Genomic DNA, 21,921 nt, shown 5'->3' on the forward strand with positions numbered 1-21,921 from the left:
ACCGTACTTTCTGAATCCTTCTGAATCAGCCACTTTTAACCGAAATTCACGCGCTGAATTCGAATGAAAGAGTAGAAAGATGAAAGCTGGCGTATGCGCACGACGATTACAAACATCTGACTCGGTGAGCGGCAGCAGCAGATTAGTTTGTACAGCTAGTTCGCAGACAAAAGTTTAGAAGATTATGTTTCGGACATAATTTAAAATAATAAATCATGCATGCTTCGACAAGAGGCTGGCGGAAAGCGGACGACTGCGCATGCGCCAGTAAAGAGAGAAGGGTAGACAGCTTTCATTCTCTGTTTCTTTCTAGTTAGGGATCACTTGCCGAACCCCCTTCAGCCCTCTATTCTTATACCGCTATGCTGTAACCAATCGTGGTGATTAAAAATCACTTTACGTAGCCCGGTGTATTCGTGTAATAATTGTGAGGTAGACTTGGGGAGAGGGCCGAGATCAGGATGTACAAAGAATGTCGGCATGCCGCGTTTTCCCGAATATAATAAATACCATTTCAGATAAATAAAATGTGGTCAGTCTGTCTCCGTACGAAGTAATATAATCAGTCCTATACCTCTGTGTATGAGCATCATTGCTTATTGATTTGTTTACAAACACTACTTCTTAACCTGTCAAACTGATATTGGTTTACGCAATAAACATTGAGCAACAACGCCATCAACATAAACAGTCACATGTCATCTCACCTGCACGTTGTTTCTATCTGATATGTATGTATATTTTATCATGCACGCCTCTTACCTGTCTGTCATCGTCATAACCTCAAAATCACCTAACCTAAGCCTGCCGTAGCTAAAAATAACAAGAATAACAGAAATCCCGACAACAGCAATAAACAATCGTCGGTATGCTCAACTTTCGAATTTTATTTGATTTTACCCTCACTTATTTTTCATAATATGAGCGTTATTTCCTTGTTTCTTATTCTTGAGAAGGTATTTTATGTACAATTTATTTAATAAAGTGTCAAACTAAAGAATTGTGTAAGTAAATCAATTTGAACATTGTAACTAAATTTGAATTTAACTGCAAAAATTATACTTATAAATAATATAAAAGGCTAAATTATCAACAACATGAAAGAGAAAAAAATGAAGTTATCGTAAAATTTTTTTTTATGTCCAGTCATGGATTTTGCACGTCAATTTTATAAATTATGGCTTATGTTTTGGTAAATCAACACTGCAGACAACAATAGAGCTAAAAGGCATCGAACTAAGAATTTTCAATACTCATCTTCTGCTTTGCGAAAACTTTGCTTTTCTGCCCTTCATCTCTGGTATTTTTTAGCTCTACGAATTTTCTAAAATAGATTTAGCTTAGCTGCTTATTTCACATAAAAATTAGTTGGTTAAGATCGTTATGCCAATCTATTAAAATTTTTTACATCGATCCCATGAAAGTAAAAGTATTTTAATCATTTTTTGCTTGTGAGGATCATTGCATTGTACTGAGTTCGTGTTCTTCGCATATGCAGAAAACACTTTAGGACACACTGGCGGCTATCGGGTGTGAAGATGGCTCGCTGGTCGACGGTATTGTCAGGAGTATTCCTGGCATTGTCAATGATTCTTTCTCTTGGTAAGCTACTCTTGCTGGCGGCGGGAACTAGCAATAATGGTGAAATTACCGAGGCGGATCAATGGCTGGCAGACATTGGGCTCAAGCAGTACAGATCGCTCTTCAAAAAAAAAGGTAACTTGACTGAGTGTGCGAACAAGATTATGAATCTGTGCAGATTTTTGTCTTTTTTGATATAATTTAATTTTTGATCGATAATAATCTGATTTTCACGATGTCTATAGTTTATTTTCTAATCAATTAAGTGTAGCATTAGATAAATGATTCGAGGATAAAATGCAGCAACCGTTCGTCAAATAATCAACTCACAAAGGATTCAATTTACCGCAAAAGCTCACGATTAACCTTTATAGAAATAACGAAATAGGTATGATTTAATTCTATGTCCTGATTTACTAGCTGTAACGTTCTTTTTAGGCGAAACTGCAAAGTGTTCGAAACATGAACGGCCATCAAAGGATAAATAAAGACTCGCGCGCTGCTTTCATTTTGCCATTCTGATCTGTATTGCGTGAAAAATAGCAGCTTACACTTCTTGATGTGACAAATTATCCATTCATACCAGCAGCTTGTTTTTCCGAGAGACGGACAGATGGTTTTCGCTACCCATACAGGTCGTAAAGTCTCTGATCTATCTAAATAGCGAACACAAAAATACCCATCCCCATACGGTCTGACCATTGTCGGAAAAACACAAGTTGATTCATTCAAAATAAACGCAGAGACAACTCCAAAGATTACCGAGTATAACCCGTGGATTTCGGGAATTGAAGGCGGTTACATATAATAATTGACAAGACTTATTTCCCGTTATTTCGAAAAACTGTAGTTGAAATTTACCACACAGAAGCAACCGTCTTATACTACAAACAGACGCACTGTTAAAAAAATTTAACCAAACATAATGTCCCAGCAAGTCCACTTTATATATGTGTTATTTGTTACATTTCTGTTAGTGAATATGACAAAATATAAAAAAAAAAAAAATTTACATTTGTATTTTTTACTTTTTTTTTCACTTATTAATACATTAGCAAAAGATTGAATCAACACAAAAATTTTAGTGGACCTGCTGGGATATTTTTTTCTAACCGTGTATAATTATTGATCCTTTCCGGAACTCGAAGCATTTGGAAAATTTTTCGCTCAAAAAATACGAACTATTCGATCCACATATATGGGAGGCTTATTACACGTTATATAATGCATGACTCGGCCTGGTCCCCCCTATCAGCGGCCCATGTCCTAAGCGATTTTTAATGGTACAGTAATTAAACGATCATAGTGATTAGATATTGCATAAGTCATAATGCAATATCGTTCGGTTAGTGACGGCTTCATCTACAGGTGATTTATTAGCGGTTCGGGGGTTCTCGAGGTTTCTATCATCACAAAGCTAATCAACTCATTATTCGATACGATCATAGCACGTATAGATGTGTATTATTGTGTACATCGAACTTGTCCGTTCTCCAATTTGGCTAGTATCCAATTTCCAATCTATATCTAAGAACGCCTTTCTGTGCACCGAGTTGTACGTCCATCGTCGATTCTTTCTTCACAATCGTTAATCCGGGCCGCGTTCAAGCGTAAACAAATATCCGCGCATATTGGGAAGATGAAAATTCCCGGTATTCAGATTCGACCGGTATTCCAAAACGCATTTTCATCTATTACAAACAATGACTGACTATAGGTATTTGCACTTGCAAGCGCGCAAGCGTTTCATCTATTTTATTTCCATTTCGAACAGCCGACGAGGAGACCAAAATTGGGTGCGCATAATTCGCGTTTAATCGGATGTAATCGGCGAGGTCAACCCGCATAATTATAGCCGAAAAGTTGTCCCTGCGCCTTGGCAGCCTTTGGCAGAGTGTAAAGGTCGGCCGAGGTCGGACGGGGTCGCCTCGGGTCGGCTGGGCAGCCTGCTTAAGGTGTGCTGTTCTGCGTGGTTATGCGGCAATGTCACTGCGCGGTGTTCGACGAGTGTACTCCTCGAGGGCCGTTACCATAGCGTTATTGCACGGCGGCGTGTTATTCGCCTATCCAGAGCACCCTGAGCACCTGCAGGCCCTCGGTCTCAGTCTCAGTCGCTGTTAGTCGGTGGTAGTCGCTAGTCGTGTTCCTGCTCTTCAGTCCGCTCGTTGCTCGTCGCACTACCCGCGTTTTGTATTAGTTCTCCGCGCCTGATACGACAGTAGAATCAATCTCAATCTCCGCAATCACGTCGTAGATTACATTATGCCCCTCAAAGCTTACAAATTAGACATTAATTATCGTGCGGAAGTTGATAATTTTCGCTGTGTTAATGAGATTTTTGTTAAACCGTTAACATCGCTTATCGAAAAGAAAACGCGGTCAAATAATTTTTGACAATGTCTCAACGAGGTTTATATCTTACCATGCCATATTCCATTCGTCGTAAATAAAACTTTTTAAAAGCATTTGTTTATTTATTCATTCAAAGCTGTACTTCGCAAATGTGTACGTACATAAGTTATCGAAAGTATTAATACGGTGAAATATTTGTTCTTTTCGATTTATCATTTCTTCGAAACAAACCCCGAAACATTTGTAAATTATCCAACATCCGGTTTCTGCATCTAGTTTTAAACGATATTTTTTCCCCCTCTTCTTCCGTTTACTTTGAATGAAACTTGAGCATTATTTGAGATCTACTAGGTACAACTGCAAAGTTTCCGGTTGTACAATTGAGCCGTATACCTATCTTTTTTATATTTAAACGGCAAGTCCTTTTTATCGTTATTTCCATTCCCGTACCTTGTGAAACAGCGGGAGAGGAAATTAAAATGCTGCCCTGCTGATCATCCCCGGTTCAATTCATCCCTGCCGTTTCGTCCAATCAACCCCCACCTCTCTCTATGTCGTCGGTAGAGAAATTAAACGAGTAGGTAGGGCAAAGGAAAAAAAAAAAGAAAAAACTTCCCACTTGCGCCGAAAGAACAATCACGTTTTTATTTACTACCGACGCTGCCTCGCGAGAGCAAAATTGTTTTTTAAGAGAGCTCAGTTTTTATTTCTCTCACGCTCGGTTTTACATTAATCTTGATTATCGGTATTTGTGTATGTATTATATTATTGTCTATAACGTTTATCGTTTTGATTTCGATACGCAACGTAATATACGCGAAGTAATGACCTTTGCTTCTTCAATATCCCAGAACTTTTCGTTCCGTAATTTTGTATGTGATATTTGTGCATGACCTACTTTATTTGTAATTGTGTATACATCGCGCTCGCGTTTCAATTTCGAATTCATTCGAAGCGAACGGTATTTGAAAAAGAAACCGTTGGCAGGAAGTTGAATAGGGTTATATCGAGAGATTGATATCTTTTTCCCTGCATCATAAACCGGAAATCTGAATTTACGACTTTCGCGTGTCGATTTAATGTATATAAGATGCGGAGGATGTTTTTCATTCGTGATAAGAGAAAATTACCAACATGCAAGGAAATAGCTGTATACATCGTACACTTTGTTGTCGGGGAAAGAACTAGATCGATATAACCGATATAACGACTTGATAACGCAACTTTATTTTATATACGTGTGGTGTGTTATATGGACAGGGTGCACACGTATATGTATGGATAATTATACACGCGCTCACGTACTTATCCCACACGAATATACGTCGAGTCAGATCGTTAATTCAAACTTGCAAGCAAAAGAGGTCGAGGGTTGGCGAGTCAAGGAGGGGTGGGTATGTGGGGTGGAAATTCGCCGAAGGTCGATTTAAACCACATGAATATGCGCATACGTACACGCGATTTACCAAATTTGCATTTTCAATCGTATGCATAATAATCACGCGTGCATACGTGCCATCCGTATAATAATGCGTCACTTGCGCCATGCAAGGCATATCTGCCTGCGGTTTCCCGTCGAGGAAACGAATTCGTCGCGGTCAAAGAATTCTAGAGTAAGAGTAACCAAAAATAATCAATTTTCGATTGTTCGATTAAATCGATTATTTTTTCCCGATTAATCGAGTACAATCGATTATTTTTCAAACTCAATCAATAGACCGACTCGACAGATTATTTTTCCTCACAATCGGTTTTTGCTTCTTATTCCCATGAACGACGCAATAAAACTTCAATTTATGTGATTAAAGTATCAATTATTAACATTGTCTTACTTACTAAGTACCTATATTTGATATGAAAAGTGAATGATAAATGAATATTTTCACTTTAATTTCAAAATTAAATATTTCCAATGAAACTATATATCATCAAAAAATTTTCCGCTATTAAGACTACATACTTAAATTTACGAAATTTTGGTTTCAAATTCACCGTCTCAAAAAAATAAGAAATAATCGATTAATTGATTAATTTTTACCGATTCAATCGAGTCGAGTGCGATTATTTTCTTCGACTCGATTAATCGATGCATCGATTATTTTTAGCTTGGTAGCCATATCTGGTCGACATCGATTATCTAGTCGATATTTGAAATCCATAGACTAATGATTGGACCGAGTCAGATGACTTTACCACAAATTCACACTTTCCATTGACTCAATTCTCAGATATTTTATAATTATATATTTGTTCAGATTCAAACGTTAACCGCGTCGGATTCGTTGATTTGAAACAACGTTGCTGAGTCACCCTAACTACTTTTATAGTAATAGAAATTTATGACGTAGATGATTATTTAGTAAAATAGTGTTCGAATTTTCTACTCGCCGCGTTTTCCTTTGAATTCCTGAAAATAGTTGGCAAATTCAATGACACACACACGCTGATCAGATGATTAAAACAAATCGCACTAGTTATAAGCGATGCTGTTCGGCTGTTTTCTCGTTTAATTCGAGGTATTAATCGAATTTATTTAGAAACAATCAGCTCTTCATTCGCCAGACTAAAAGTTCTGCCCAATAGAATATATAGTTATGTGAGCATCCGTCCATAAATTCAAGCGTGTTTTTAAATCCAAACGAGTTTATTTAATTGGGATCGTGAAAAATGTTGTCAATTTAGATAACGGAAATTATTCGAAAGCCAATATGTTTCTCTAGCTCAGTACGGGATATTCAATTGAATGAAATATAAATTCATGATTTGAATGAATTAATTATATTCAATTGTATGTCATTCAAGTTAAGTACGAATCGATCCAAACTATTGATTGAGGTGAGCTTTTGTTGCTTTCAGTTAAAAGTCATCTCGTAATTAAATCCCTTAATTGTTCAAAATATACGTTAAGCCATTTAAATCCGGAGTATAAACTTCAACTTGAAGACAAAAAAAATCTGCTAACTGAGATCAATAATTTTCGAAATTTTTTTCACCCCTTACTTTTAAAACATATCTTACATTACAGTTAGTTCATCTCGGTTCTACTGATATCCGATTTTTATGCTGTGCTTGATTCAAATTTCCAAAACAAACAAATTTCTCTGCCACGAAAAATTCCTTCGGTCTACAAATTTTTACTTTCACTACTTTCTCTTCCTCCAATGAAAGATGCAGGACTTGCATGCTGGTATAGGTGATTCGTAAACAAGTAGAAATTTGAAAATTAGTTCTTATCATGCCGGACAAGAGCGTGGAAAGCAAGGATACTGAAAAACTAAACAACGATTATTTCGACCAAGAAATATCGTCCATCGGTATGTCGTTACGTCCAAGTGGTAGTGCAACATCCGGTGAGTATAAGCGGGCTGAACTCAAATGAATCAATTACCAACAATGTGATATGCATATTCTTCGCAATTTTATTATTTATGATTTATGAATTTAAGGTGTATTATAAGCTTCTGGATAAACGTTATATAAACTGGGGATATTCTTGTCAGTAATATGCATAATGTACAATCGACTATTGCATTAGTAATGATTCACATCATTATAAGTAATAACCTTAATTTTACCTGCACATAATTAAGTACAGTCCATAGATTACAATATTTCACGCATGCAACGTGATAAGTTTAACATTTATGTCTTTTCGTTATCCTGTCTTGTCCTTCACATGCCTCAAAAATCATCCATTTTACCTAAGCTGTTCCTATTTTTGCCACATCATTTATAGTGGAGAGTAAATTCAACAATATGTTACCATTGGTTCGAATGTTTATCTTCTTGAAGCAATCTATCAGATTTCTCGTTTGTCCATAACATACTTGGGTAGAATCACGAATTGAAGGGGAAGTCGCTAGAATGGAAGTTAGCTGTTCAAACATGTTCATCGTAACGCAAGTGTTCATTTTTCTATCCAGCTCTCCGGTTTGTGGTAGATCGATCAAGCAACTGTGTAGAACACTGTCGAACCATATAAAATCGTCATCTCGTGTTGCGTAATTGACTTTATGATCGTTCAGCCAAAGCGTTAGCTAGAACAAAGTACGTCAGGTCTGTAGAACTGCAGATAAGTCATCACACGATTATATGCTGTGAAAAATGTCTGATTGTAAAAAGAGTGTTTTCAATTGAGGAGATGGATGGGTGGAAAGAAAATCTTTTAGCTTTTCTTCGAAAAAGGGGCATACCTATGCTGATTTACTTATCATTTTTATCTATGCAGCAAAAGAATCTATTATAATTAGAAAGGATTTAGTATTGATTTGGCCTAATTTTCATGTTATGTAGTATGGAAATGTCTACCTTAGCTCGGTTCAAGTATGTCAGTGGATTTTCTTGAATACGTATTATCTTGAGCCGCTGCATACGCTCAAAGTTTAGCATCGGTATCTGTTTCAATTGATTATCATTGATGTCCAGTCTCTGAAGGTTCCATAGATTGAGATAACTCTGCGGATCGATGTACGTTATCATGTTAAAAGATAGATCTAGTCTTTCCAGGGATGTCAGATGGCTAAGCCAAGCAGCGCTTAATTGGGTAATTTTGTTGTAGGACAGGCTCAATTCTTTCAATGATCCTAAACCCAGGAAGGCTTCATTTCCAATACGATGTATGCCACAAGAGTGAAAATTCAGCATCTCCAGAGTTGTTGAGTTCACGGCAAAAGAGCGATCAGGGATCTCAGATATCATAGATTCCGAAATTGCGATTTTCATCAGATTCCATTGCAGCTTAGATTTTACCTCTTCGATACTGGCATTACTGCATCTTAACCAATCTCTTGGCCCTGCAATAATAGGCAAAATACATTTTTAATGATAATTTTTTTTTACATGTTTCCATACCATGCACTTTATTCATCAATGTTATCTCAATTGATTCTTGCCTTCAAACGCTCAGACAAATTTAGAATACACCTATTAATTATAAGCACTGAACTGTAAATACTTGAAAATACTTTCATCGCATATTATCTTGATGTAGGTCTCACCTTCTCTATATTTGGATGTTGAGCACTCTGTTGCTGCAATTATTATATAGCACGCAAAAGCAAGTAATCCCAGAAGACCGTGCATCTTGAATTATGTCAGGCAACTGAAGCAGACTTGACGAATTGTTTGGTAGGAGGAAGTATGTATATATGCTCCACAACAGGAAGTTACGAGACAGGAAAAGAATTTAATCTACACGATATCCTTCTGCTGTTTGAGATAACAGCTATTCCTGAAATACCATACCACTACAACTATGTAGACAGCGTTGAAACACAACTAAATCACATATATGTAATAAGTCCCTAATCTCTTTGTTTTTTTTATTTCAAAAGGGGAGGCTCATTTTCTGCCCGTATTATCATTTAGTGAGAATAAAACTTATATTGTTCAACAAGTACAAGTCGTAATAATAAAGACTTGAAATTTCTCACAGGTATCTCAAGTCTCGCGAATTGCGCAGAAGTTGAGGCACTGCCGGAGCTACCCCATCATGATTGGGAGCGTCTTCAGCGTGCAGCGCGTCTTTTGCAACAACGTCTCGTCTTACACCAGTGGCTGACAGAGCATGGACTTCATAATCATTATCAGAAGTAAGAACTTGTGCTTTTATCAGCACTGGAAATATCTGTAACTCAAGATTTTAGCATACAGTGCAATGATGCTGTACGCAATATCTGTCACAGATTAGTTCAGATGGAAGTTATTTCCTTGGAAGACGTATACTGGGTTGAAGATCATGCCGCACAAGCCGTGCTTGGTAAAGAACTATCGAAATGGACTCAGGCTCGTCAAGAACTTCCAACTTCTAAAGAAGACTTGGCAGTTTTAAAGGCAGATCTTTGGAGTTCTGTAGTAAAAAATAGTCAACATCAGGATGCCTGGACTTGGGGTATTGTAGAAAAATTTATAACTCATATGATGTAAGAAAACCAGTTAGAGGAAAAATTGAGAAAATGCAAATTCGCTCACGTTAAAGTTATTTCTGTATCAAGTTGATATCTCATTGTCCATTGAATCTGGTTTTACACATTCACCATCGTCAACCAACACTCTACTCCTTAAAAATTGTCAATGGCAATAGCAATAGAGTAAACTGAAGTAATAACATTTGAACTAACCATTCGCTGCATTACATATGTAGAAACTTGTTTCCCCCATCTATAACATATTTTCGTCTATTTTCCCTGTTTATTTACTTTACAAAAATAGGCGGTATGCTGGTGGTTTCCGTCTCAGTCGCAGGCTTAGTAACATTAGCAGCTATGACGCAGCCTGCTTTAGCTCCAGAAGCAAAACATTCCCTCTTGCAATATGTTACTGGGAAATACCTCCTCCCCAGCAATTGCCGTGTCCATTTTCAATGGGAGGAACCACAGCTCGTCGGAGAGACCATGACGTTCACAGTCAAAGTGAGTTTTATTGTTCGTTCGTTGAATTTCACAATTATTACTGCGAAAGCTCAATTATCTAAATAATTTAAATTGTTCACAATGAAATCGTTACTAAGTGAGTTAGGGTATTTGGAAACTACCTGAGAATGACTCACCTTCTACTCATATTTTACAGTTTTATCAGCGTAATGGACAGCCATATCCAATATGCGACAAAGATAATTTGATTGTGGAGGTTACGGAGGGTGCACGAAGAGTGGCAACACTGACAGAATTGGGTGGAACTGATCCGCAAGCTGCCAATGCTGCAGTGGTAAAATTCACAGTGCGACATGCTGGCCAATATCGTATAGCAGTGCTTATCGGCTCTTGTCACGTGCACGGCAGTCCCTTTGTTAAAAATTTTCTTCCAGGTACAATATCACAAGCGTTTCGCCATAACTTTCTACCTATTCATTGCTAATTGGCTGCAATTCAAATTTCATTTGTTGTATCTCGAAAAAAGATGAAACTATTTTCTAATTTCATTCACCTTTTTTCAGGGCCACCTGACGCCAATAAAACTGTTTTTGTTCGTCAAAGCTCGACGGTTGTCTGCACATCTGGCGTGGCTCATTCAATGGCAATTGAACCTCGTGACGAATACGATAATCTTTGCATATTTAGTAATACAGATAATCCTACGGTTGGATATCACGTCGCAATTAGTCAGGCACGTAAAATATTGGTTTGTCGATGGTGGCTAATCAAATACCAAAAGTAACCATCAATCTGATCAGGAAAAATATGTTCAATTGATAATTTTTTATTCCTCGTGTATTTAGATTGGTAGTGTAGTTGAGGAGGGGTCCGTTGTCGACTGCAACGTCCAACTCGAATACGATTGTCCCAATCAGCGGATTTGTTTGCGTGTTAGTTTTCCTAAGGAGGGATGTTATCACGCCACTGTCAGCTTAGCTGGCCTACAACTCCACAACGGAGACTTTGACATTATAGTTCTAAGCAGTACGTGAGTTGCTTCTAGTATAAAACATTAAATTTTTTCAAACTTATACAAGTATGAAAATAGTAGAGGAGTGGCATTTGAAGACAAATCAACTCGATGTGTCACTTTTTTCCAACAGGCAGCGATGCAACGTTAGTTCATAAAAATGTCGCCTCAAAAAATCCACACATTTGCTATGAGGCAAAGTTGATGGGGATGCAAGGAGAACATTACTCAAAGCCCAGAAAAGTTTTCTGCTATGTTTCTCCCAAACAGTTGACCATTAAAGAGTATCTCCTGAAATTTATTCCAAAGCGCCTCGTTACCTTCAGGCTTTGCCCGTCGACTAAGGTAATTTTAATGTGTTAATTACATGAATAATATGCAGATTGTGTGAATGTGCTGATGAGATATGTTCGTTCTTTCATTAATGTATTTAAAAAATAATTTCAGTTTCATTTTGAAACGTCAAATAATCAGTATTTGGGATACGACGCTTTCTCTATTGACGATGGTTGTCAACCACCGGTAGAATTGATATCTCGCTGTCGTAATGTAATCGCTGCAACGTTTACGCAATTTTTACTAAAGAATATTGGTGGCAGTGAAACGTTTAAAGACAAGCAAGATTTCTTTTACCATGAAGTTCGTAAACATCATCAGAAACATTATCATGAAAAATTATCAATGAAAGTGCAACGAGATAAACTACTCGAGTCTGTAAGTACATAGTTTGTAACTTGAAGAAACATCACACTATCATTTATTCTGCTTCATTGAATGAGTAATTATTGTGTAGCTTCAATCACTTTAATGATAATTTTTTGAATCGGCTTGTTTTGTCTCATAAATTTTGATGAAAATATATTCATTTTTTACAGTCTATGAAAGCTACTAAAGGATTTTCTGTTAGTGACTGGTGCAGAAATTTTGAAATCACATTTCAGGGCGAACAAGGTGCAAGTTTAAACATTTGTTTGCGCAATACTGAGATTTATAATACATTTTTATGATAACAATATCTGTATTGTTTACTTCTCAACATAGGTGTGGATTGGGGAGGAGTTCGACGAGAGTGGTTTGAGCTGATTTGCGCAGCGTTGTTTGATAGCGGAAATGGATTATTTTCGTCATTCGGCGAATCGCAACAAGCACTCGTACATCCAAACAATAAAAGGCCGCCCCATCTCAAGCTAAAACACTTTGAATTTGCGGGTCGAGTCGTCGGAAAGTGTCTGTATGAGTCAGCACTCGGGGGATCTTACCGACAACTAGTGAGGGCAAGGTTCACACGATCCTTCTTAGCACAAATAATCGGCCTTCGAGTTCACTATAAAGTAATCATGACTTTTCTAACATGGTATGAGTAATGGAATGTATAGCAGCGTCGTTTCTCACCAATTTTTATATTGTTTTCAGTATTTCGAACAGGATGATCCAGACCTGTATCTCAGCAAAGTCAAGTACATCTTAGAGAATGATGTTGAAGAGATGGAGTTGTATTTTGTAGAAGAAGAATATGACAAAAGTGGTCAATTATTGAAGGTATCCTGTAACAAGCTTACCACATTTTCATAGCACTGAATTTTATAAGTAGGCCTAGTACAATCATTTTCAATAATTTTTATTTCTAGGTGGCCGAACTGATCTCGAATGGAAGCAAGACGCGTGTCACAAACGAAACGAAACTTCGATACCTAGACGCGTTGGCGCAGCATCGTTTGGCCAGTTCTATACGTGAAGAAGTTGACCACTTTCTTCGCGGTCTTAATGAACTCATTCCCGACAATCTCCTCGGCATATTTGACGAAAACGAACTCGAGGTAAGCCCTAAAATGTAGTAAGTAATCTAACATTTGAGTTTTTGCAATGGGTATATGATCAAACTTTTTGTGAATAATTTATGAATGTTTATTCTTCTTGTGTTCCGACATAGTAAAGTACAATCGCAGCTAACGCTGATCCATACACTTTTAGCTTCTTCTTTGTGGAACTGGTGAATACAATATAGCAGACTTACGAGCACATCATATAGCTAATGGTGGCTCACCAGAATTCTTGCGAGTTCTCGATTGGTTCTGGACAGCGGTGAGCAATTTCACACGCGAAGAAATGGCCAGGCTTTTGCAGTTTACTACCGGATGTTCTCAGTTACCGCCTGGTGGATTTCAACAGCTTAGTCCAAGATTTCAGATCACAGCAGCACCGACATTTGCCAATCTACCTACTGCGCATACATGGTAAGGCACCGGCTTTTCACAAATCATCTTCCTTAATTGTAAATTACAAATTCAAAGAACTTGAGTTGTGATTAATTCCGTTATGGGTTCATACATGCCTTGTACTTTTTGCAGTTTCAATCAGCTGTGCCTACCTGACTACGAGTGTTACGATCACTTTGAAAAGGCGCTGCTTTTAGCGATTAGCGAAGGTACCGAAGGGTTTGGTATGATATAGGGGGCGCAAAATCGTACAATTTCTAGTCCATTTCTAGTTCGAATGGTACAGGTCGATAACAAAATACGTATTTTGTACCTCGCGACACGTCTCTGTAGATGATAGAAATTAGATAAATACTCAATGCAGACAGGGGACGCACATTTTTTTCACTATTCTAACTATAAGCGAAAGGCAAGTTTCCCATTGTCCAGCACAGGTTCAAGCCTGTTATCCTCTGTTATACCTTCTTGACGAACAATGATGGTCCAGTTTGTCTAAAGGTAGACTATAGATAAAGCAAAGTATTCGCTTTAATAAGTAATCTACATTCCATCATTAAAAAATGCCTCTGTGATCCATTCCGCGAAGGATAATACGTAGTTTTAGAATATAGAAGCTATACACGAGTAGGGCGATGGTCCAAAAAATTGATGAACAAATTATTTGGGTATTTCATTCGGACGCGAATCATATGCATATCGAGAACAGATGTTTTAAACACGTATATCACTTCATTTTACTGGTAGAATCATCTGGCGTATTCATTGTTTTGGAGTCAACTGGCATTGTTATACGTTGGTATAATATTTGAGATTAATAGTGATCGCTATTTAATACCTTCATCCGTGAACCGAAAGATATTCGTTTCGATATTCTGAGTAATGGAAACTCACGTAGGTAATCTGACGGCTGGGCATCAATCACCATCACTTTTCAGCATTTGAAAATTGTTTAATTCTCAAATTCGATAATCTACTTCGCCTGCTGATGTATAGTAAATAAAGCACAGTTGGATGACTCGGTATTAGAGACAAAACGACGCTGATGTCCACATCTCCAAACATAGATATTATATAAGGCAGAGAAAAATTCCGCGTGTCCTATTAAGTACCATGTACAGTGCAAGATGTATAATAACACATACCGAGTATGTATAGATGTAAATTTATTGTGTCCCGGAAATGCACAAGACCTAATATTGTTAATTGAGTTCATATCACTTGTTATAATTTTCATGCTCATAGCTCAATAATCAAAACAGTATGAAAATAGTGAGTTTAAAAAATATGCATATAATATTATATATATACACAATATACAGTTTAGAATTATAAAATATTGCGACATCGTTAGTTATTTGTTGGCTAGTGTGTACCATTTCAATTACTCAACTATAGCAAAGTTCACCATATGAAAATTCAAAACTTTTCACTTTTTCGACAAATTATTATACATAATATACAGACGTATACATAGGTATGTATATACATAATAATATGAATAGTATTTGGTAGTAATGGCTGAACAATCGTAGCTCAAGGGTATAAATCAATACCTACTAGGTATGTTGTAGTGTGTATTTAATTGATAAATAGTATCATACACTCACTCACCTCTATTTTCAACATTGATTCTTTCTACTTTTCTTAACCCAATGGACTGGTTTTGTGACTTTCCAGAATCGTATTAAGTAATCGTATTATTATTATTATTACTATTCTGTATGTGGTGGTTTGCCATAACAATATTTTTAATTAAGTATAATTAATTACGGGATTATTTGACATATTTATACGTATCTTTTTTATCTTTGAATTATAACGATAAGCAAGTGTATTCAGTTCACGTAATACTGCTTTCATCTCGTTATTTTCAATCAATTATGTACCAGCATTGTGATGTTAATAATAATGAATAACGATTTTCTTTCTTTTTAACGAATATCATCAAATTCTTTTGATGAAACGTTTATCCGCAGTGTATGAAAACGCATCTTCGTTTTCGTTGGGACAATTATCAGAGATATGGGGACTGAAATAGAAACGGTGATGTTATATTTACACAATTTATTTTATATCAACATCATATTATAATCGTACTCATCGAGTCACAAAGACGGCAAAAGTAACGCTACAATAATAATAATAATAATAATAATAATAATAAGGGAAAGGGGATTATTACGGTAAGAAAACAGATCAAAATACACGAGTGTAAACTTACAGATGAGTAATAAAAAAAGTCAATTGATTGTTGAATTTTATCCTAATACCTTAACAACTAACCCACTCCCAAGTCAACTGTTGAATTGGTCGTTTTTTTAAACTTCTGGATTTCAGGATGGTAATTGTTTAACAGCTGAAAAGCAATGGAAAATTATTACAAAACACCGGGAAGGGGGGGGGGGAGAATTGAGAAAAATTTTTGTATTTTAAATTTCAGATAAAATTGATGAGAAAAATCATTGTAATATGATATACTTTGTAAAAAAATGATCTATTGTACAAAATGCTTTTCCATCACTAGTAATTAATCTACAATTATTTATTTATTATTATTATTATGTATGCTTGCTCGTTGGATTAACGTTAAACCACCAAATGCCCAGTATCTGTAGGAAGTAGGAACTAAACAAATTTCATTACAATTAACTAAAATTAAATTGTATAGGTATGTAATTCATAAGTATTGATTAGAAAATGTTATTTGTTGGAGTTTCTTTACATAATGTGGCAGAGAAGCAGTAGATTAACAGGGTTCGTACGCACAGGAAAAACCTAGTAAACCCGAAAAATTCAGGAAATTGCTTACAGCAAGGAATAGTTAGGGCAAATCAGGCAAATTCAAAAATAGCACTGGAATTTTGAGTATCGAAAAAATAAAATCGATTTTATATTATACAAAGTACTACTCTTGATCTTAGCGGACAAAAATTGCAGTTATTATGTATTTTTAAAAGTTACTTAAAAAGTCCTATTTTCAGTCCGGAATACCTGAAAAAGTCATGGAATCCCAGGTTCCAAAAAGCGTACAAACCCCGATTAAAAACGTAATGTAATTTCTAGCAACTGAGAGACGGGTCTTTTGACCTTCCATTTATGGACAGCGTTAATGAAAATTATTCTTATAGACATTAAAATTATCAATCAAAAAATTATAATTTCCTACGTTTTGTCTTTTTAACGAACTGTGGTATATCTTTCATTCACTTGTAATTATTACCAATGCCTTTATATTGATACTTACTCCAAGAGCGAAATCTTCTATGAAAATTCGTTTAAACTCCAAAGTAACCAAGGCTGACGAAATTAAACTTCTATGCAAATTCAAAATTCATCAACTGACATATAGGATCGATATCAATTCGACATTGACCTTACGTCTTTGTGAAATTAGGAGAAAAAAGTTCGTCGATGGAAGGAAGTTTAAAACAGAGTTACTTTCAGATTGTTTGCGAGATTTTTGATATCTTGAGGCCTAACGTATTAATGATTAGCACTGTGTGCGCGGTAAAAAAATTTTCTAAAAAAACAACGGTAAGAATTTGAAGTAATACTGTAGTTAATTTTCAGTAGATCTCGAGAGTAGTAAAAGTGAATAAAATATTCCGCAATTGGATAATGTAGAACTGCTTTAGTTGTACGGAATATTTTGTAAAAGTGGCCACCAAGCCTTACAAGGTAACTTTATGGGCTACAACTGTAGAATCCCCTTCCTTGACGGTGAAGGACAATTTTAATCAAATATTCTTGGTGTATTAAGAATATACTGATGGAAAGAAAGCGCTGTTCTATTTACTGTCTTTTCTACGAAGACCGGGGTGATGATGTAAATAATATACGATAGACTTTTTACTGCAGGAGTGCCATGAAAATTCTACAATTTGTAATTCTACTCATCAATTCTACTTGGTCAAAATAACGAGGATTACTCTTTTCGAAATTGACCTACCATTTCTTTGTCCTTGCATTACTTTTCATGCCCCTTTTTATGCTCGTAAAAAATGTACGTTACAGTTAACTTTTTTCAGTTCTTGGAAATAACCATTCTACAATATATTATTATCATAAATAAGTTTGGTGTCTACCAGTAATAGTGTGAAAAACGTCACAAGAATACTGGCGGCATTTGGTTGAGTGGATTACCAAGGTTAGCAAGAGTAGTGACACTGCCACTTTCTTCGCTTATTGTTAGTTCAATTCAGGGGCAGCCAAACTATTGCGGTACAGATTCACCTGCCATTTCGTCTAAAACTAAAGGGTTATACTCAAGGTATATTATTAATTCGTTTATGAACAAAGCAGCGTTAATATGAGGCAGATTCTTCACCATCGTTTACTTAAATGTATGGTTTGTTTGACGTAGGTGTTTCACACCTTCTCAATTGAATTTAGTAAAAACGATAGTGTAGCCAAGCCATGAGATGAATCACTCAAGGTCACAAGAGCCACGTTTGACTGCCCTTGTTTTCCACCTCCGTGTTGACGGAACACACTGTGAACAATCCGCTACAAAAAGTGGACCAGTATCAGAAGTAATGTTGTTTCCCATGGTAAGCTTAGCGTTATACACAGTTCGGCTTTTTTGCAAATTTATTGATAGTAATCTCATTCCATATTCGCGGATTGCTATCATATTGAGGTATGATAAATTCTGATACTAACAGCAAAAAAGGTCGAAGATACTTTTAAAAGGAACGGTATTGTAACCGTCACCGGTTATCTTATTGAACTTGTTATTAGAAGATTAGTATAAAAAGATTCCCTAATTGGATTCGGTAATTTTATATCGAATTTAGTAGTTCATAGTGGAATTTGTGAGTAAAGTATTCATTGAACAAGAAGAATTTAATTTATGCTGAAGAGGCGGTAAGAATGCAGATGACAAGAGCAGAAAATAAATTATTTCGACACATGGTGAGATAATCTTAGAAAAAAAATTAATCTTTCAATTAATCTGCAAAATAGCCGCAGACAACAATATATTAAACTATCGTGATTTGTTATTCTCTTTTAATATTTTTTCTCTGTTATTTAAGTATTATTTGTGTTTTCTTTGTATCTCTGTAGCACTCCGATTTTAAAAAAATAATCAGTTTGGTAGTCTGCAGCACACTGGTTCAGGGCGGAACAACTTTCATCGATTTCACTTGTACTCCATAATTAATTGTCTAGGTAAATGCAATTAAAAATAAGGAAAACAGAAATATGAATAAACTTCAATATACAAGTAAAGTTGATTCTAGTCATGAACCAGACACACTTCAATAATGCTTGTGTATGTGCTTACGAATCACTTTGTAACATTACAATTTTTTCAGTCCGCATGCTTCCGAAAAACACCTGGAAGAAAATTCAATAGTCATGTGCAATTTGAATATCTTTCAGCTGCGGTGACTGTTGGTCTGTGACGAGTTATAAGTGAGACAAAAACACAAAAAAACAAAAAAACAAGTAAGCACTTACTGTGACTAATTCGAAGAGATTTAACCTTCTCTTTTGATGGCGCCAGGAGCTTCGGCTAAGCCTTTGACTTTTAGTCTGTCAGCAGTTTTCAGAAACGCCGGCAGTTGGTCCTGCGATACGTTTACTTCACCTGCATACATGAACTCTAGGATAGCCTGAAGGTGGCTGTATGCTACATCCTTAAGAATTATTATCGGATGCTTTGATGGGTTTTCCTGCGCCAAAGATTTCAACTTTTATTGATTGAAATTGAGTGGTGACTCGAGTGTCATAATTCAGCAAAGGAGAAGTACACATGGTCACAATGCAATTGCAATTAAATGTATCTATCAAAGACAAGTGCATGATATTTAAAAATGACTAAGAATAACTAACTTATTGTTGCATAGTATACTAATAGATATTAATTAAACTCACCTCTAGCAGTGATTTGAAGTAAGGGCTGCACGCCGAGAGGACCATTTTATGCGCTTTGCAAGTTTGACCTTCACACGCAAGGGTGACGTCCGTAAAGCTTTTTTCATCCCTGAGGTGTTTGAATGACGATACCATGTTAGATTGGAAGTCGTTCCATTTAAGGAAAAACTGTTGCTGTTCTCCAGCCATTTTTTTGTATTTGAGTTCAAATATATTGACGCAACAGTAGCTTAGCTGTGAAAATGATCTAACAGCAACACTGCCAACTCCGCTGCTTCACCTCTGGAATGAAAAAGTTTCACCTGCTCAAATAATTTATTATTTTCAATACATTTATCGGTGTCATTAGTTATACAGATATTAATTTGTGATGCTAGGTTACTGGATATACAGAAATGCTTTTGTACTTTGTTCAGATCATATATACATTAACATATTTTCAGTTTTGAACGACACAATCTATTCTTTCACATAAAATAGTGCATGTTTCTCAATTTGTAAAAAGAAAACTTGTTCTGTTATGTTGATGACGAAGGTTGGTTGATTTATCCGCCAGATTGATTGTGTAAAAAGAATTTGATCTTGTTGATAATTTTATCCATAAAAGTGAACTGCTATAAAAAAGGTTGCACTATGTTTTGGGTTTCCTAAGTTTCATTCAGTTTTCGTCACCCAGGTTTTCTTTTGCATCATATAAATTCTATTTAAAGTCTAGAAACTTTATTCACATTGTTCAACGACCAATTGAAATTAATTAACAAAATGTAACGAGCGACAGGAAATTCATGATCGAGAGAAGGTTGTTAATATGTCAATTTATATTATATATGTGTTATACACATGTAATCTTGGAAGAAAACAAACCACCGATTAGAAACAACATACAAGGTTTGTTCTAGGAAAATACTAAACTGTGTAAATTTTCACTTGGAGACGAGTAATATATGTGGTGTGACCTGAATTTTGGTGATAAGCAACTTTACAAGGATTACGGTAGTACATGGCTCTGTGTTAGGATATGATGATAGCAGATTGTTAAAAATTCTTTGCTGGAGGTAGATTAAGAAATGTTCAATTGTAGTGAAACTAAGAATAATGATTCAGAAATACGTAATAATAACATAAAAAAATATTAACATAAGATATTTTAAAAATTTGGACAATGTATAATTAAGTTGACACGTGTATACGGTTGAAGCTTGAAGCAGTAAGCGAACGGAGAGAAATGATTTTGTTTTGGAGACAAGGAAGAGAGCGTAGAGTTGCCAAACACAGGGTAATTTATAGGTTAACTGAGATAAGTTTATGAACTGGATATAACAGAGTGCTAACGCATCAGAGTGTTTGATAAAACTGAGACTGACAAGTATTATCAGAATTCCCGTTGCCACGGTGGTTTGTTATTTTAAGGTATTCCGTAATGGATGCGATCCATTATTCGCATTACGTTGGAATTTTAAATGCGTGCGTTTCTTTCTCATACCGTCAAAATGAGCCTTCAGAATAAGATGAAATAACTCGGGAAAAGTCGATCCGGGTTTAATCACACTTTGTTTTATGGGTTTCACCTTTGAACAGTCGAAAATATTGTTGCGATTAAAAACGAGCAGCGGAACGATTATTTAATTATAACATATATATATATATATGTATATATACATATACGTACATACTACAGTATGGGTATACATGTATACATCTATATTGGCAAGAACTTTTCACCAATGGTACCAATTTTTTTTGTGTGACTACACGATGGTGAAATTCGGTCGTCTTCGGTCACCACCGACCATCATCGGGCTATTCCGTTGGGCTGCTGACTCGACGGTAAGAAAGAGTCCTTTCAGAAACGAATAGCCACGAGTAGCCAACGATTACAACGGTGTTGCATTCCTTTTTTATCGACGCAACTAGCTCAAATTACTATATCATCATTTGGTTTTTTACTGAATCAGGAGTTGTAGTCTGGAGACGGCAGCAGAGGGCGCTGGTGGTACGGTAGAGATGGATGGAGACAATTATTTGGATTCTTCTAATATATTTTCTATCGTATGGAAGTAGAACAAATAATTGGTGTAATTCAATCACGGAGGGCGTTTTTTGTACAAATTCCTCGTATTTTCTCAACTGTTGGTTTTACGATGCTCTAGATGTTTTTTTTACATTCCTGACAGTTCTGCAAATCGATTCTGAGATGAAAAGTTTTCAGTTTTGAAAATCGTAAAGACGGAAAGATAGCCTCAGTTTTGTATACGTCTTGTTAAAATTGGGCCAATTTTGAAAAACGCTATTCTCAATTCAATCAGACTCTGTTTGACTGATTTTTGTAACAGAAAATGCTTGACCATAATTTCAAGTCAGCGCCATGTATGATTGAAAACCACAGCCAAAAATCTAAAAAGTCTGACAATAATTTTCCTAGCTGTTGATCTAACGATTTTCTAATGTCATTTCAGGCTCTATTTAGCAGATTGAAGTTTCTTGGTATCAGCGAGCATCTGCCTGATTC

At 36.0% G+C, this 21,921-nt stretch overlaps 3 protein-coding genes across 21 annotated transcripts; 1 reads left to right on the forward strand and 2 right to left on the reverse strand.

Annotated features, from left to right (window-relative positions):
• Window positions 1-126: 126 nt before the first annotated feature.
• LOC124301504 (apoptosis-resistant E3 ubiquitin protein ligase 1) lies at window positions 127-16,310 on the forward strand. 16 transcript variants are annotated; one of them, XM_046756640.1, is made up of 17 exons: window positions 3,682-4,086; window positions 5,194-5,546; window positions 7,102-7,283; window positions 9,368-9,524; window positions 9,618-9,823; window positions 10,144-10,343; window positions 10,501-10,738; window positions 10,868-11,037; window positions 11,150-11,330; window positions 11,450-11,661; window positions 11,764-12,030; window positions 12,192-12,267; window positions 12,358-12,647; window positions 12,730-12,855; window positions 12,945-13,133; window positions 13,288-13,550; window positions 13,665-16,310. In XM_046756640.1, exons 3-17 carry the CDS (start codon window positions 7,169-7,171, stop codon window positions 13,765-13,767), a joined length of 2,793 nt encoding a protein of 930 aa, XP_046612596.1. In that variant the 5' UTR covers window positions 3,682-4,086; window positions 5,194-5,546; window positions 7,102-7,168; the 3' UTR covers window positions 13,768-16,310. The 16 variants fall into 16 exon arrangements, with proteins under 16 accessions (XP_046612589.1, XP_046612590.1, XP_046612588.1 ...); XM_046756633.1 differs by lacking the exons at window positions 3,682-4,086; window positions 5,194-5,546; window positions 7,102-7,283 and adding exons at window positions 127-866; window positions 1,499-1,716; XM_046756634.1 differs by lacking the exons at window positions 3,682-4,086; window positions 5,194-5,546; window positions 7,102-7,283 and adding exons at window positions 127-731; window positions 1,499-1,716.
• LOC124301507 (leucine-rich repeat-containing protein 15-like) lies at window positions 7,330-9,061 on the reverse strand. Its single transcript, XM_046756648.1, has 3 exons — window positions 8,931-9,061; window positions 8,242-8,726; window positions 7,330-7,970 (listed from the first exon to the last, which is right to left on the reverse strand). Exons 1-3 carry the CDS (start codon window positions 9,013-9,015, stop codon window positions 7,635-7,637), a joined length of 906 nt encoding a protein of 301 aa, XP_046612604.1. The 5' UTR covers window positions 9,016-9,061; the 3' UTR covers window positions 7,330-7,634.
• On the reverse strand, window positions 15,582-21,205 carry LOC124301509 (longitudinals lacking protein-like). Of its 4 annotated transcripts, XM_046756652.1 has the most exons (5): window positions 21,082-21,205; window positions 20,896-20,980; window positions 19,413-19,694; window positions 18,996-19,210; window positions 17,559-18,872 (listed from the first exon to the last, which is right to left on the reverse strand). In XM_046756652.1, the coding sequence occupies exons 3-4, from the start codon at window positions 19,599-19,601 to the stop codon at window positions 19,016-19,018; spliced, it is 384 nt and encodes a 127-aa protein (XP_046612608.1). In that variant the 5' UTR covers window positions 19,602-19,694; window positions 20,896-20,980; window positions 21,082-21,205; the 3' UTR covers window positions 17,559-18,872; window positions 18,996-19,015. The 4 variants fall into 4 exon arrangements, with proteins under 4 accessions (XP_046612607.1, XP_046612608.1, XP_046612609.1 ...); XM_046756651.1 differs by lacking the exons at window positions 17,559-18,872; window positions 21,082-21,205 and adding an exon at window positions 15,582-15,888 and having other exon boundaries at window positions 20,896-21,057; XM_046756653.1 differs by lacking the exon at window positions 21,082-21,205 and having other exon boundaries at window positions 17,559-18,038; window positions 20,896-21,058.
• Between the last annotated feature and the right edge of the window lie 716 nt (window positions 21,206-21,921).

The sequence above is a fragment of the Neodiprion virginianus genome, chromosome 3 (assembly GCF_021901495.1).
Source record: "Neodiprion virginianus isolate iyNeoVirg1 chromosome 3, iyNeoVirg1.1, whole genome shotgun sequence".
NCBI classification, from domain to species: domain Eukaryota; kingdom Metazoa; phylum Arthropoda; class Insecta; order Hymenoptera; family Diprionidae; genus Neodiprion; species Neodiprion virginianus.